Here is a 15,922-nt window from a genome sequence, read left to right as displayed (position 1 = left end):
GTTTTTTGAAGGTGGTGAGGTCAGTGCAGTCTCTGATGGGTTGTGGGAGTGAGTTCCAGAGGGAGGGGGCAGCGACGGAGAAGGCTCTGTCCCCCCAGGTCCGGTGATTGATGCGGGTGGGGATGGATAGGAGGTTGGCTTCTGATGAGCGGAGGCAGCGGGAAGGGGCGTGGTGGTGCAGCAGGTCTGTGAGGTAGGGGGGGGCCTGATTGTTGAGGGCCTTGTGAGTAATCAGGAGGACTTTGAAGTTGATTCTTTGACGGACGGGGAGCCAGTGGAGGTTCTGGAGGACGGGAGTGATGTGGTCTCGGGAGCGGGTGAGGAGGCGGGCAGCAGAGTTCTGGATATGTTGGAGTTTATTGAGGAGGTTGGATGGTATGCATGCCGAGCGTAGAGGATGCTATTGCAGTAGTCGAGTCGTGATGTGATGAATGCATGAATCAGGGTTTCAGCAGCAGAGGAGGAGAGTGATGGGCGGAGACGGGCAATGTTTTTGAGGTGGAAAAAGGTGGTCGTGGTGATGTGATCGATGTGGTGATTGAATTTGAGCTGACTGTCGAAGATGACTCCGAGGTTGCGGATGTGAGGGGGGGAGATAGAGTGTGGCTGTCAATGGTGAAGTTGACATTCTGGATGTCTTTGATACGGGATGGGGGGCCGATGATGATGATGTCTGATATATGTTCTTAATAGACATGTCACTGTCAAAGCTGCAGTATTGGTTGAAATGATTTGTTTTACAGCAGTAGACATTTGAAAAAGGTCAGTTTATTCATGTCAAAAGATGATTTCTGAGGATGCTCACCCAAATACGCATGATTCCTAACCCCTTATAAATGTACAGGCATGCATATTTATTTTAAAAACCTATATGTATTGACAACATGTTTACTTGGTGAAACTGCACAGTGACAGGTTAGTATTTTTCAGTCAGTCTTAAAGGCAGGAATATGGCCATTTGCCTTACAAGTGTATTGAATGAGTCAGTCGCAGCAGTCGATACCACAGGAATATTAAAAGCAGAAAAACACAACTGAAACATTTCATATGCACGACCATGCATTAAGAGCGAGCCCAAAATGCAATGGTTCTGTCTCTGTACAATAGAGAAGCACTCTGATTCTCCTATGCACATTTTTGGTACACTTTTCTACCCACAAACACCATAAAGTCCTATCATTTGCAACAGTGGATGAGCTCAAAATAATGTCCATTAGTAAAGGAGAACCTTGTATCCTCAAATGCTCCTGATCCCTAGCTGGTCTCACATTGTCACGTAAGTACCTGCCTTTTTATAAAACGTAAAACTGTACAATTCTGAGATATGTTTAAAATCACACACAGTGTATTGTATATAAAGAGGCCAAGTCCTCATTGCAATTGGATCTTCTCCAGACAGTCCGTACATCTCGCATTAAATACATTTAAATTCTCAAGGCACTTTGTTTCCATAGCAGCATTGACACATGGAAAAGTCTATAAAACAAAGTGCACAGTTCTTTTTTTTCCAACAAAAATCCAGGCGCGGTGTTATTCACAGGTGGGATATTCTTCATCATCGTCGATGAAAGGGATGTCCAGGTCGTCATAGCTCCCTTTGAAAGACTGGCTAATGATTTGCGGCTTGTCGTCGGGGGAGGGGCTATCTGGGCTGGGCAGGAAGCACATGGATTTTGTAGCATCTGTCTTTTGTCCTGGTGTGAACCCTCCCCACGCATCACCTGTCTGAGCCATCAGACTTCTCACTCTCTGCGCCAGGTCAGCAGGTTTAGGCGGGCAGTTGGGTTTCTGGGTTTTCGATCGCATGGTCACCTTGGCTGGTTATAGAAACAGATGAGCAAACTTGTTTAGTACTTTAATATTAAATTAACAATAAGAGACTTGATGTATATGGAACCAGTCAAAAACGGCTAATGATCTGTGTGGTTACAGAGGATATGAAGCTATAGTAGTTCGCTAGAGTTGCTGCACAATTTAAAAAAACATATGTAAAGTTTAATTACATTTTTTAAAAGACGTAGATAGAGAAAATGTAATGCCACGTTCAAAACAAAACAAATGCGCATTAGGGCTGAGCATTAAAATCAACTTGACCAAATTAATAAGGATATTTATAAAGGATAATAAGCGGGGTGCACATAACTTTTTTGCCCTGGTTCTCAAAGGAGCACCTGAAGATGTTGCTTGGTGCTCATCCTTAAAATGAAATAAACCGTAACTTTTGAGGGGGTCTTGACTTTATTTGCCAGACACACGGCACTGAACACACTTGCAGAGGTGAACACAGAACACACATGCAGAGGTGAACACAGAACGCACATGCAGAGGTGAACACAGAACGCACATGCAGAGGTGAACACAGAACACACACGCAGAGGTGAACACAGAACACACACGCAGAGGTGAACACAGAACACACACGCAGAGGTGAACACAGAACACACACGCAGAGGTGAACACAGAACACACACGCAGAGGTGAACACAGAACACACACGCAGAGGTGAACACAGAACACACACGCAGAGGTGAACACAGAACACACATGCAGAAGTGAACACAGAACACACACGCAGAGGTGAACACAGAACACACACGCAGAGGTGAACACAGAACACACACGCAGAGGTGAACACAGAACACACACGCAGAGGTGAACACAGAACACACACGCAGAGGTGAACACAGAACACACACGCAGAGGTGAACACAGAACACACACGCAGAGGTGAACACAGAACACACATGCAGAGGTGAACACAGAACGCACATGCAGAGGTGAACACAGAACACAGAACACACATGCAGAGGTGAACACAAGACAACATTAGCATGACCAGTAATCCTACAAGCTGTCATCACTACCCTCCTGACTGTTCTCCTCACGGTCTTCCTCTCTGTCAGACATGGTAGCTGATGATGTAGGCCTACTACTTCCTCTCTGGTTGAGTCTGCGATTAGCTGCTTGCATCCACAAGTCAACAGCTGGTTTTGGGTCGAAAGTCTCTGTTGTCCTCTTAGACAAGTGGATGTAATCAAATAAGTATGTGAACATAACCAATAACCTACCATAGCCAATAACAAATGAATGTAACTTATTTTATTTGTGTTGTTCATTCATATCTTATTTTACCTTAACATTTATTTATGCATTCTTTTTACCTCAACTCAATGCCATCTACAAAGATACTATGATGGCCAATCAACTGTATCATACGCACACATTCCTGGAAGAATACTTGAACAGTATATTTCTATTGTTACCTAATAATTGTTGTGATTTAATATACAACTGTTGCTGCCATGATGAATATGTTCTATTTAAGCAATAGCTCACGACAGGCCGTGGTCGCGGAGGGTCGACAACCCCCTTAGCTGTGATATAATGAGCATATATCACGGCCTGAAGTGAGCTATTGCTTTTATAAAACGGTTACCAAGTGTGGCAATATGAAAGAAAAATACACACTCTAATTTAAATAGTTTTTATTAGTAAATAATGATGTTCAAAATAAAATAGTCCCTTCGTTGCCTTCTGCACGAAACATAGTGCGAGGTGGTTGCTATGCAACAACACTAACAGCTAGCGAACATATTAGACAGAGAGCGTTGATCCATTATTTGGCTATTTATTTACATTAATGTGTATGTTGCCGTTTATTGTGCACCCTCTGAAAAACTGTCCAGCATCAGTAGCATGGCTTACAAGGTTACTTGTTGAGGTTGAGGTTGAGGTTGTTCTAGGCTGTTGCTTGGCGTGGTGAGAATATTGCTCCACTTTCTCCGGTCCCCGAGATTCGGCTTCCAGTAGCTCTGGAGAGAGCTTTCGCACCTGTGGCCACTAACGGTCATAATTTCTCTGCTTTGTTTCAAGACCCGCATCAGAAAGCTTTTGAATGGTGCTACTTTTCCAGTTGGTCTACCTGCTCTTCACGTAGCTCTGCATGTCGTTGTTTAGGTGCTTTTTCTTTCTGGAGATAGGCACTCCTCAATCCACTCCTCCATAGTAAGACCCCCCCGGAGGTCGAAGTTAATCTTAAATGTTTCCATCTTATGCTTTGTAAGTTTGTTTCGTAACGGAAGAAATGTAAATATATTTATAAAACTGACAAGTCAAATCAAGCAATCTGATTGGTCGATAGTGTTTTTGCGGACCTTTTTGATTACAGATTTGAAAACGTCGTTCCTTGCTTTAAAAGTAGCACAATTCATTATGTCAAACCTTGGAAAGTATCTAGATATCCCTGCCCTAATGCCAAAGGAACTGCACACTGAATATGTTTTGCCGTTTGATGTCTATGTCTGGACCGCTGCGTAAAAAGGAGGGTTTCTGCCCCGTTACTTAATCTCCGCTGCTTTCTTGTTCCAGTTTGAAAAGCAAACGGCAAGCAGTTTGCTTTTCAGCCCAACGGTATACTGTTTTTCTCAGACGCGGAGGGATACTGACTTGTTGTGAAAAGTAACTTACAATTCTACCCGTGGTATAGGCTCAGTATATCACAGCTAAGAACCAATCAGATTGCTTGATTTGACTTGTCCGTTTTTTAATTAAGAATACCTCACCCTTTATACACAGGCAGAACACTGTCATGAGGACATTATCTATTAGACCATGTATCATTGTGGGGAGATACACAAATGCTTTTATGTAATATGACGTTTATGAAATTGTCTCCTTAAACCCAGAAGAAGGTGAAAGTACCGTACCTCCCTACTGACCTTCCGAGTCTAGGCTGCCCAGACGGTCCTCTAGACTCTCTGAGCTCATCGATGAAGATGATGAGTCCAGGTTGTCGTCGGAGTTATCCTGCTCAAGGTCAGGTAACCTGCAAGCCAAGTCCACCCTGAAGACAACAAAACAATACATCATTATTAATGAAATGCATTGCACACAAAGCCTTCAACTCAAATAAAAAAAAGTAAAGCTCACTTTTCTTGTTTGATGGACATGATCCTATCAATGAGGGTCCTCTCCGTTTCATCCGAAGGCATATGATCGGGAACATCCAGCTGTGGAGGCTTTTCAACAACCTGAACAAAGATCAGAGGAGCTGGAGTAAGATGGGTGCACGTTTATAGATCGAGATAATTTATTTATCTATAAGTTTAGTTTAAGAATTTGTAGCTGCTCTTTGTTTACATTTGATATGAATCAAACTTAGGTGACAGTGGTGTGTGGAACAAAATCAATATAAAGGAAGAAGTTAATTTGTTGAATGTTACCTTTAATTAAAGGCTCTGTAAGGAAGTGGCAGACTTGTTCCGGCTGTGTATTTTCAAATTCTAGCGCACTCGAGCTGGTTTCTCCAAAATGACCTACCCCACCTTTAATACTAATTTAATAATAAGTACTGGTAGATGCAATTTCAATGTTTTTGTTTGAGTTGGTATAACTTTTCCTGTGGCATGGTCTGTGCTGTCTTGATGCAACTTTTAAATATAACAGCTGGACTGACAACACTAGATTGAATTGACTTCCCGAGTGACCACATGTTTCATGATGCATCTTCCTTTGGTCTTTAGTTTTCTCTCACCGTGTTTTGTCTCCTCAGTTTGAGCTGATTGACAGCCACTGCCTCTGCGTATTCCAGCTGCTGGATATTCTGCATCTTCTCATTGTATCGTCTGAGCTGCTCCGAGATCAGGATCTCCACACACCTGCAGGAAACAAGGTCAGAGTCCTCCATGTAAACAAGTCCTCCATGTAAACAACGTTCATCTCTAGAAATACATGCAGTAAAGCTAATGCAACAAAAGCACACCCAATATTTTGAAAAGATACATAAAAAAATTAATATGTGAGTGTGCAGAATGACTCACGTTGTAGTCTTGGCCACATCCTTCATAGCCAGAAATGGGTCGTCAACATCAGGTGAGCGCAGGATGCAGGGAGCAAACACAATAGCAAGAGAGCTTGTTGACATCTTATTTTCTTCCTCTTTCGCAACCCTAAAAAGACACACAGATAAAAGGTCTCACTCGTGTCATTACTACACGTAAACATATCATCAACTCATATTGTATTATTAAAACAATGAATGAACCATTTTTTTTCATTTATATTAACACAATTCTGGTCTTTTTGAGATATAGTTTTCTGTCTTGTTTATTTATTTTTGTTTTACTATAGCACATTCCATAGTAAAAAAGAAAGTATAAATGTGGCAGGATGAATTAATCAAGTGAGGAAACTGTAATGTACCTTATGTAGAGTTTGTCCTACCTCACAAGGTGAAAGATGAGCCGCTCCAACGTGCTGTAGTTAGCAGGAGGAAGTTCATCAATCTTTTGGTAAACAGCCCTTATTCTCTCAGCTTTCTCCGGCAGCTCTGAGGGCAAACAAACAAGGATATCAATAACATTCAAAAATCTACCAGAGTCAAGGTCCCAAACAAGGATTTCCAATCATTTACATCAAGATAATCACAAGCAGAGCTGATCTACTTCTCATGTATCGATGAATTGAAATAATTGACTTTGCTAATTGATCAATTGTTAAGGCTATTTTCAAAGGAAAAAAGTTAAAAGAAGGCACTAGTTATGATGTATGTACAGTTTGTTTTTGTTTTCAACTTAGTTTTATTTCAGTTTCATTATACAAAAATAGTCACACTTTTGACAACAGTTTTTTCAGGCTGTGTTGTATGATTTAAATATTCACTCACCCACGGCATGCAGAAAGTCGTTGTAGAGGGAAAAGGTCATGAGGGGGTCCGGCAGCTCTCTGAGCCAACGTTTCAGTAGACCTGTGATGGTGTGGATCGGGTAGTTGTCTAAATTTGGCCCCTCCGGATCTGAAACAAGACAAAGCACACAGGTGAAACACACCAAAACATTTAATAGTGATTCTAACATCACATTTTTAGAAGTACAGTACTTAAAGTTCATCTTTTCTTTTTTAATATATTCCCTTTTAATCGATCAAAACTTGATTTAGTCTTTAAAGTGTTAAAAAAAACCTACCTACGTTACAAGGGCGACATAATCATTTTCCAAATATTTTTAAAAACCCAGCTATCATAGGTTCTAAGCTATAATTATTCTTGATTTGAACATGAGCACAAAAAAAAAATGCAATTTAACAGAGAAGGTAAGACAAAGAAAGACAGAAAATAAGAGAATTGAGATATTATAGAAAATAAAGTCAAATAAATATCATATAAAGTCATCTATGTCTCTATGGCATATAGAGAACATCTCTCCAACTGCAATTATTTATTTTTCTTCATAGTCTATGGCTATTGCCGCTGCACACCAACTATGCAGATTGATAACACCAGTAACCTCATGTAAAGTGGATCTCCAAAACTGAAGTAAAGAGTGTGTAAAGAATGTATTACCGGTCTCTAAAATCTGGTGGAGCTCCCTCGCTCGGCATGTTGAGCCCGACTTGCGGTAAATGCCCTCGGTGTAGAGGCCGTTCAGCTCAATGTGCATCAGAAGCAACTCCACCACTTTGGGCACAGGGTTAGTTTTATTGGTGAGGACACACACCTGCACCCCAAAGTGAAGGGAGCCGGGCACGCTGTCATCCTATCACAAGACAAGAGGAGTGTTCATTTACAGGGAGTTATGGGCAGAATTTGAGCAATCAATGTGAGTTATTTAGACATAATGGTAGTAGTATTGAAAAATGTCAGTTCCTACCTGCCTAGCACATCGTGTCGAGCAATCTGTGATGATTTTATCCAGACATTTCTTGTGACATATTAACTTGCAAGCTAAAAAAAGGAAAAAAAGTGATTTAATTGCGTTACTCTCGCAAAGAAAATGCTGTTACATGTTGTGTGGCTGCAGGTGGTTTGAACTCACCACTGCACATGTAGGCTTTCTCCATTCCCCAGATGTAGGAGCCACACAGGTCACATGACTGCATGATGTTCACCTGGTATGTGCTGAACAAGTGATCCAGAGGACTATTCGGCTGTAAAGACAGGAAGTACATACAATGAACTGGGATCATTTGCCTGGATGTATAATGCAGAAACATCACAATGCAGGTTGAGATGCTCAACTTACACATGTATCCTTTTTTCTCCTCTTCTTTGTCGTCTTGTTGGCCTGAGAGAAACCAGAATTGAGATATACGAGTGGGTCAATGGAAGGTTTACACTCACAAAGTAGTTAAGATATTGAAATTCTCTAATTCACCTTGGCTGGCTCAGAATCCGCTCGTTTCAACTCGCCCCTAATGAAGCCGTCCAGCACGGACTGAAACAGGTTGACCACCAGCGAGGCCTCTTCCTTCTTCTGTTTCCCTGCTAGTGTTTTCACTTTGTTTTGGAAGCCCTTCATCAGATATTTGTAGCCGATTTGAGGCTTCTGTTGATAACAGAAGACATTCATTTGCAGACTTATAATAAGCAACAGTTAAATAAACTTGATTCGATTTAGATTTTAACATCCAAAACACTCTAAAATAACTGCAGAAGTTAAGTTAACAACTATAACGAACGTTCCTGCAATGATCAAGAAACATACCGTCCCTTACTTTCTTACAGCTAGATGAAACATTATATTGTACCGAGGGGGAGGCGGGCCTGACCTGCACAGAGTACATCCCTTTGATGGTCTCTCTGAACTCCATGGTGGCTGTGAGGAAGAGGCTCTCTGTAGGCGACTTGTCTTTTGTCCTACTTTGCAGCTCATTCACCTGAGGACAAAGACAAGGAACATGTGGAACACAGGATTAAGGATAGAGAGGGGTATAATACAAAACTAAATAAAGTGATGTGCTTTCACCAGGGTAGAGTTATTTTCCAAACTCTAGATGTCCCTTAGAAGTTGGACCCCAAAAACGTAGACATCTGTAGTAGAACTAATCAACTACAAAAATGCACTATCTATCTATGTACAACTACTAGGGCCCACAAAGATCACAGCACTCTTCCAAGGCTAGATGTGTCTCGCTATGTTAATGAAAGTGAAAAATAATTTGTGTATCTGTGCCGTGATTTGGATCCTATCCAAAATTGTGTTGGGTTTTCCTCTGCACTTGTTACACCCTCCCACCAATTGTGTATGAAAATCGTGCAAGTAGTTTTGCCAAGTGCTAGAAATAAAACATGAATAAGCTGATAACTGGGCTTCAGATTTCCCCTCTTCAGGTGTCGTTCTCACCTGATTTCCGAGGAATTCATCCAGGTTTCGCAGCTCTTTTGGGTCGGTGATCTCCCGATCCAGAGAGGTGTTGGACTGCAGCCCCCGCGTGGCCCGGCTGATTTTAATGGTCGGGTTTCGAGCGATCTTCTCACTGCTCTGGTTTGGCCTTTGGTAGGGATGAGGGCTGTAGCTGGACAAGGGGACTGCAGTCAGAAGAGGGAGATGTGTTATTATTAGTCTGACACGACAAATACAAGTTTAAACTTTATATCTACTGGATAGGATGCATAGAGCCTCTTTATTTCACACATATTACTGATCAGCATAACCTCCAGATGGCAGTGAAGAGTAGAACATTACCAGGAATATTGTTCACACTACATTACTTTATACACTCCTTTGCCTATTTTGAAGTAACTGTATGTGTACATCAAAAATATCTGCAATTTATAAATAGCTACAGATCGCCACTTTGCTACTACTTTACCTCCTATATCTGAGTTGTTGCCCGAGGGATATTTAGGAGTCCGCTTCTTCAGGAATCTACTGAGAAACCAAATCCTGCAGAACAGACAGCAAAATATATATATTTTAAGTAACAGGGCTTGTCACTGGTACTTGATACCGTTAAGGTATCGACAAAAAGGACCCAGTATCAAGCATTGACATTTCTTCCTTTGAACTGCACCTGCATTTTTTGTACGCAGATATTGGGAAAAAGACATTGGCTGCAAGCAAAAACTTGCCAATCACAGCAATTGGTTTGAAGTGGAGTGTCATTGGCTCACTTAAATCCAATAAATAAAAAAGGTATCCATCAAATGACTTTATTGGTATCGCCATCACTTTAGGGGAACTAATATTGGTATTTTTAAACAATACCCAACCCTATTAAGTAATGAAAAAATATAAAGCTTAAAACAAAAAACGACATTTCCTTTGAACTGGGTGTAGTGTTACCTCTCAGGAGTTGTGAGCTGTGATTGGTTGGAGTCCTGTTGCTCTGAGTCCTCGTTGCTGCTCCTGGCTGGAAGACTGAATCTTACCCCATCATTTTCTGACAATGTCTGCAACAGTATCAACACAGGTAATTATGCCGGAGTATATAACCTGCGAACAAAGAACTAAAACCAAAAAAAGTCCCAGGAACCCCAAATTGTTTGTCCAAGTTGATGCTGTTTCACCACCACGTCGCCCAAAAGCAGCTGTACTGTCCCATCACCAAGCCAGGCCCCATAAACATCACCATTTGTAACGCATAGCTGCCTTTATTCCTGCCACCAGCTGAGCTTCGACCTTTTTTGCCATAATTAGTTTGAGTTAAGTTAGTTCATACATAGGTAACATTGTGTCAGTGTATTAAAACATTCATTATTTACACATTCAACTCATTTTTAATATTATTCCATCATTTATCCGTTCATTATTAAATGGTTTAAGCTTTAACACAATTTGTATGATTTTTTCATACAGTTACAGTTTAACAGATAAATATGATAAAGGTAAGTCTGTGACTCGATATATTATTTGACAAAGATGGAATAGTGTTATATCACCCATCACCTCATAATGAATGTGAGGTCAGTTGTATTGTACTTCTGTCATGTTAACATAATAAACAGAAACTAAGCAATAAGATAAATAATTCAAAGTGAATTTTAAAGTCACAATAATTGTCTTAATGTTCAAGTCACATAAAAGCAGTTTTGTGGTGACTCTGAACTGTACCTGTGGACCTGCATTTGTTACAAAAAAGATCATAAATGAGCTTTCGGAAATCTGCGGAGAGATTTCCTTTTAGTTTTTCAGAAGAAACAGCTCATTTCTTTTTTTCCTGGGCTGCAGGAGCAGAAAGGAGAAGTCCCAAGCAATGCGACCTCATCGGTTTGGGACATACACATGCAACGCCTGCATGCAGAGGGTTGTCTTGTTGCTTTCAAATGTCCGTTTGGTCGGTACCTTGACCTTGGTTTTTGAGGGCCAGACATCCACGCTACTGGCCGAGTTCTTCGTTGTGGGCAGAAAGGGGCTCATGGGGGGCAGCGGATAGCTCCAGTACTCGCTCTCCTTGGCGCTCCCAAAGTTAAGCATCAAAACGCTGCGGGCATTGGCTAAGCGCCGCTTGCGTTTGGGCTGCTTGCGGAGACGCACGCTGACCTAATTGAGCCAGGAGAGGTGATGAGTGGGAGGCCTTATTTTATAATCGTGCGTAAGGAGCCTCCATTTGTGCGTTCGTCAGCTTACACACATACTGTACTGTAACTACAGTACTTTGAAAAGCCAGTGCCAACATGTATTTTTGTACAGGACACTCACAACAACAAACATTACATAACATTTAATGTTGTAGTGTTTTGTTATATTATATAATAACATATCTCAAATGTTTACCTCCTTGGTAGAAGGTGAGCTATCCGAGCCTGATGTGCTGATCCTGGACAGTTCATCTACAGACATGGACTTCCCTTTGCTCCTGTGTTAAAGAATGATATAGACACACTTCATGACTAAAACGTTGGCTTAAAGACCTGATATACATTTAGAGAAATCATTGCCATGTCTATATGTCTATCTAATTATGAGAGAAACAATAAATACTAACATAAAAAAATACCTTGTTGTGCAATATTAATGAGTTTGTGAACGATTTGAAGTTAAATGTGTGTCTTTATTTTCTATCTGTTCCAATAGTTTATGATACTTACCGAAACTCATCTTTCCGCCGGACTTCTGGACTTGATTCATCCGTGTGTTCGCCCTCGCTCTTTCTTTCCCTCCACTGTTCTGCCTTTTTCTTGATGCCCCCCATATCTTTGTAGCGCTGGAGCGAGCTGCTCGTACTTGAGGGGCCAGAAGAGCCGTCATCACTGTCATCTTTAGTGTCCAGTGGGAGGGAGAGGGGTCTGCTGAGAGGGGGAGGCGACCCTCTGCCCTCTCGTCTCTCTCGACTCTGGGACCTGTCCTGGTTCCTGCTGGGGCTCAGCTCCACTTTCTCCTGCCTCTTTAACTCCTTCAAGCTGTTGTGTAAGGAACGTTAAATCAGGCTGGCGTCACATTAACGTTTCCATAAATGATAATGCTTTCTAATTAATTTTATTATTTACTTGAAATGATGACGAAACTGAAATGTTTTTGGAATGATGCTTTGATAATCTGTCCTCATATTTTGTGACTTTATAACCCTAAAATAAAAGGAAAAAGTCCTCCAACAGAGCCCTCAGTATTACATTCATTGGAATAAACCTGTGTTGTCAACAAATATCAACTTTTTAACTATTTTAATGTATACCGATGTAACCACTATGTAACTCCTACAATGTAAGCAGTGCAGTTTTAGTTGCGTGTGTACCTGTCTCGTCCCGGTCGTTCTTTGGACGGATTCTCATCCTCTGTCTCACGGGGGTTGTTCTTCAGGGAAATCCTCCACGCTGTCTGGATCACTGAAGCAGCTCGGTTTTGGTTCTCGTAAAACTCACGCCAGCTCCTCTGAAAAACACCAGAAATCATCATTTAGTCTCCTGTGTCTTTATTTGCATATGAGACTTTGGGCTGGAGCAGAAAAGACACAGTGACAAACAATTTAAAGGACATATTATGCTTGTTTTAAGCTTCATGTTTGTATTTTGCACCTCTACTGTGACATGTTTAATGTTTGAAACCAGTCTGCTTTGATTGGTTAGCTGGCCTGCTCTGTTGTCATTGGCCAATCGCTAAGGGATGCCCTGCTCTTTTGCCTACCACGTACCATGTGTTGGAGCACTATCATGTTACACTTTAAACAGTACCTGTATAATCAGAGTGGCATCTCTCTTTTGCAGGAAGAGTGACCTCATCAGACAGGCCCTGAACCAGCGCTGCAGGACGATGATGTGACGCCTCACTTCCTTGTTGTGAGTGTCTTGGAGCAGTTGCCTCTCCTTCTCCTTGAGGAACACCTGGGTGGATGAATGAGAAACAAACACATTTTGAAATCACTGGGAACATTTATACACCCATGCAGCCCTGTTAGACATGGACACACCCTGTCAAATACATCTACCCACTATGATACAGAAACCATTCAAGGGGTAAAGTAACAGTTTACTGTAAGAGAGATTTTGATGTTCACAACATTCTTGAAAGTCATCTGTTGGATGCTTTCATTCAAAGTAAAAAGCAACAACATTAATGCAGGTTCAAACAGTGCTTACGGGTGAGCTCAGTGTAAAGTAAGTCTCCAACATGGCAACATAGCTTTCACCCTCTGGTTTTACAAAGGACTCTGTGGAGTTACCATCAGAATACATTAATGGTATTATCAAGAATGTTTACCTTGGTTTTTCCTATTTGATAGCTGGTCTTTTCGATCTGCATCCTCTTAAACAGCTTACTTATTTGCTCCGAAGTTGCAATCGCTCCTTTAGGAAGCAACATCCTGAACTTCCCGCCAAATTCCTGTCAACAGGAACAAAACGGTATCAGAAGTGCAACTTAACTTTCTCGTCACTGACAGGTACAGAAGTGAGTTCCTTGTCATTAAAAAATTGCTTGAATATAATGTACAACATTGTGATTGTTTTTGTATTATTTGACTTTAACTATATATATTTAATTGTTGTTCTTTTCTCTTCACTATATCTGTAAAGCGTCTTTGAGCACCTGTAGAAGCGCTAACAAAATAAATCTATTATTATTATTATTACAACATCCTTAAGAAATGATTTCCCACCTTGAATGTGTATTTGGCGCTGTAGCCAGCCTTCTGAATCTGAACCATCTGCAGAATGCCTGTGTACTGGAGTTGCTTTAGCACAAGCTCTTCATCAAAGTGTAGCACCTTCTGCAAACACAAAAACAACCAAGTTATGAACAGTACATGTGTAGGACTGCATTTACACTTAGGATGATATTCCAGATTGACAGATACCTTTTCAGCGTTGGAGCGAAGACAGAAAATAAAGAACGGCTCAGCCTTTTCAATTGTCTCCATCAGCTTTCCAACGGAGGCCTGTGAGATACAGAGTGGTGATTGGGTTGATGGTTAAGTTCTTATGATAGTAGATTATAAAACACAATTTGTTTCTAAAATAAAAGGGAATAGTGTGGAGTTTTAAAACTATTGTATTCTCTGTACTCGTAGTATAGTACATGAGTCTTCCTATGCTCAGTCCACTATGATCAAACATCAACACAGCAGGTATCAAGTGAGCCTAACATGATTTCAATATGGCCCTTAAATCACAGTTCATACGGTTTGTGATGTAATGCCATTTTTTCTCCAATGTCAAATTATGTATAACGGTTTTTAATCCATAGCTTAATGTTTGGAGGACATCTTTCCTCTTGGGAGTAACATTTGTGCGGCTTAAAGAGATGCAAAAGTTATTATATTGTTTGCCTGCCGATTAATATTTATTCATAGTGCTTTAGTTTTATCCAAGTTACAAGCTACATTCCCTACTGGATTCATGTTCCTCACATTATGTCATGACTTAAGATTATGAAACAGAGCAGGAATATTAGTCGGCAGAGGTACAAACCTGAAACTGGGCGGCGACTGTCGGAGGTTTTGTCTTGCGGTGAGGGTGGAAAATATATTTGCTGGTTCTGTCATGTGCGGTGACACCAACGATATGACGGAGGGACTTCAAATCCATGAGGTTCTGTTCAAAGAGACATGATAACGTCTGTGAGCTTTTGATGGACCCATAGATAACACACAGAGATGCATGAAGTGAAAAATAAACAAAACAAAATAAAACAATCACAAGCATCTATGCTTTTTAAAGTTACTTTAAAAGCTAACGCTGCACTTATCGTTAAAGACTCACCTTTGGAATGAGCTGCTTCTGTCGACCGCTGCGAATTTTCCTGCAGAAAATACACACAAAGTACAGCTCGATACAATAAACAACTTTGAAGATAATGTGTGTGAAGTCTGTTTAAACTCAAGCCCTATGCCCACTTACTTTCTTTTTTCATAATTGGCAAAGATGTCTTCGAATACATCGAGAGGATGTTCATCAGAGCGATCAAAGGAGAAATCCAGAGTCAGGCTGTGGCTGAAAACGTCAGAGAGAGATTTTGTGTATATTTTGTTTTTGATAAGCACATGTTTATAGGTGTTCATTATTTGTAAGCAACATACATTGTTCCCTTTAGGTCAGGAGAGGTTGTGTACTTTTAATATGTCAGACCTTTTTTAAAAACGGATCTGAATTTGAAACAAAGAAACTCTGCCTGATTCAAGAAGTATAGTCAGATTGAATGCATCTTGTTGTATCAAATATATATAAATATTTAAACGGAGACATGTCAGTGGCAGTAAAATCAATTTTCAATGTTTCAATGCACCAGTGTATTAAATGTACCTGGACAGCCTGTCCCCAGCAGAGCTGCTCTGTTTAATCTCTCGGAGGGTTGTTCTGGCAGATACTGTGGAGACAAAACAGCAAGTCAGTAGATCATCAGAACATTACTCAAAGAAGAATTAAAATAACACACGAATCAAGTGGAGGACACCTGGGTCTTGGAGACAAAGTCAGTTAAACAAACATGTTATAACTGCAAAGACAAATCTGCAGATTTTAAAATAAAAATGTGGCTCCATTTGCAACTAAAGCTACCCACGTGATTCTGCCCGCTTGCGTCCCAAATTCTTGAAAATGGTGAGGATGCGTATGGTGGCTCGCAACACTCCCCATCTGAAAAGAGCTTCTGGACTGGACGCGACCAAGTGATGCACGAACGCCCTCTCGCTGCTCCGTAGAAGTGACACGACTTCAGGAAGCATGTGCTCTGTGTTCTTCTGCCGGAAATCCTGAGGAGCAAGAATAATCACG

At 41.0% G+C, this 15,922-nt stretch overlaps 1 protein-coding gene across 6 annotated transcripts in view; it reads right to left on the bottom strand.

Annotated features, from left to right (window-relative positions):
- Window positions 1-748: 748 nt before the first annotated feature.
- The window catches only part of myo9b (myosin IXb), a 31,601-nt gene continuing 16,427 nt past the window's right edge, over window positions 749-15,922 (bottom strand). For 5 of the 6 annotated variants that reach the window (XM_034104514.1, XM_034104518.1, XM_034104515.1 and 2 more), the window contains 28 exons: window positions 15,711-15,900; window positions 15,452-15,515; window positions 15,050-15,142; window positions 14,912-14,951; window positions 14,621-14,743; window positions 14,008-14,088; window positions 13,810-13,920; window positions 13,413-13,535; window positions 12,887-13,036; window positions 12,451-12,587; window positions 11,807-12,118; window positions 11,493-11,574; window positions 10,062-10,168; window positions 9,589-9,662; window positions 9,120-9,304; window positions 8,545-8,652; window positions 8,151-8,321; window positions 8,019-8,060; window positions 7,812-7,923; window positions 7,647-7,720; window positions 7,340-7,532; window positions 6,665-6,793; window positions 6,223-6,328; window positions 5,820-5,948; window positions 5,534-5,657; window positions 4,930-5,030; window positions 4,719-4,843; window positions 749-1,817 (listed from right to left, as the gene is read on the bottom strand). In XM_034104514.1, coding sequence (XP_033960405.1) covers window positions 1,531-1,817; window positions 4,719-4,843; window positions 4,930-5,030; window positions 5,534-5,657; window positions 5,820-5,948; window positions 6,223-6,328; window positions 6,665-6,793; window positions 7,340-7,532; window positions 7,647-7,720; window positions 7,812-7,923; window positions 8,019-8,060; window positions 8,151-8,321; window positions 8,545-8,652; window positions 9,120-9,304; window positions 9,589-9,662; window positions 10,062-10,168; window positions 11,493-11,574; window positions 11,807-12,118; window positions 12,451-12,587; window positions 12,887-13,036; window positions 13,413-13,535; window positions 13,810-13,920; window positions 14,008-14,088; window positions 14,621-14,743; window positions 14,912-14,951; window positions 15,050-15,142; window positions 15,452-15,515; window positions 15,711-15,900 — 3,573 coding nt within the window. In that variant the 3' untranslated portion in view covers window positions 749-1,530. Of the gene's footprint in view, window positions 1,818-4,706; window positions 4,844-4,929; window positions 5,031-5,533; window positions 5,658-5,819; window positions 5,949-6,222; window positions 6,329-6,664; window positions 6,794-7,339; window positions 7,533-7,646; window positions 7,721-7,811; window positions 7,924-8,018; window positions 8,061-8,150; window positions 8,322-8,544; window positions 8,653-9,119; window positions 9,305-9,588; window positions 9,663-10,061; window positions 10,169-11,492; window positions 11,575-11,806; window positions 12,119-12,450; window positions 12,588-12,886; window positions 13,037-13,412; window positions 13,536-13,809; window positions 13,921-14,007; window positions 14,089-14,620; window positions 14,744-14,911; window positions 14,952-15,049; window positions 15,143-15,451; window positions 15,516-15,710; window positions 15,901-15,922 lie in introns of all 6 variants that reach the window. The other variant, XM_034104519.2, reaches the window with a different exon arrangement.

This window comes from Pseudochaenichthys georgianus, chromosome 17 (genome assembly GCF_902827115.2).
Source record: "Pseudochaenichthys georgianus chromosome 17, fPseGeo1.2, whole genome shotgun sequence".
Lineage (NCBI taxonomy): Eukaryota > Metazoa > Chordata > Actinopteri > Perciformes > Channichthyidae > Pseudochaenichthys > Pseudochaenichthys georgianus.
The sequence above is the reverse complement of the archived record's forward strand: the minus strand, read 5'-3'. Positions and strand labels throughout refer to the sequence as shown.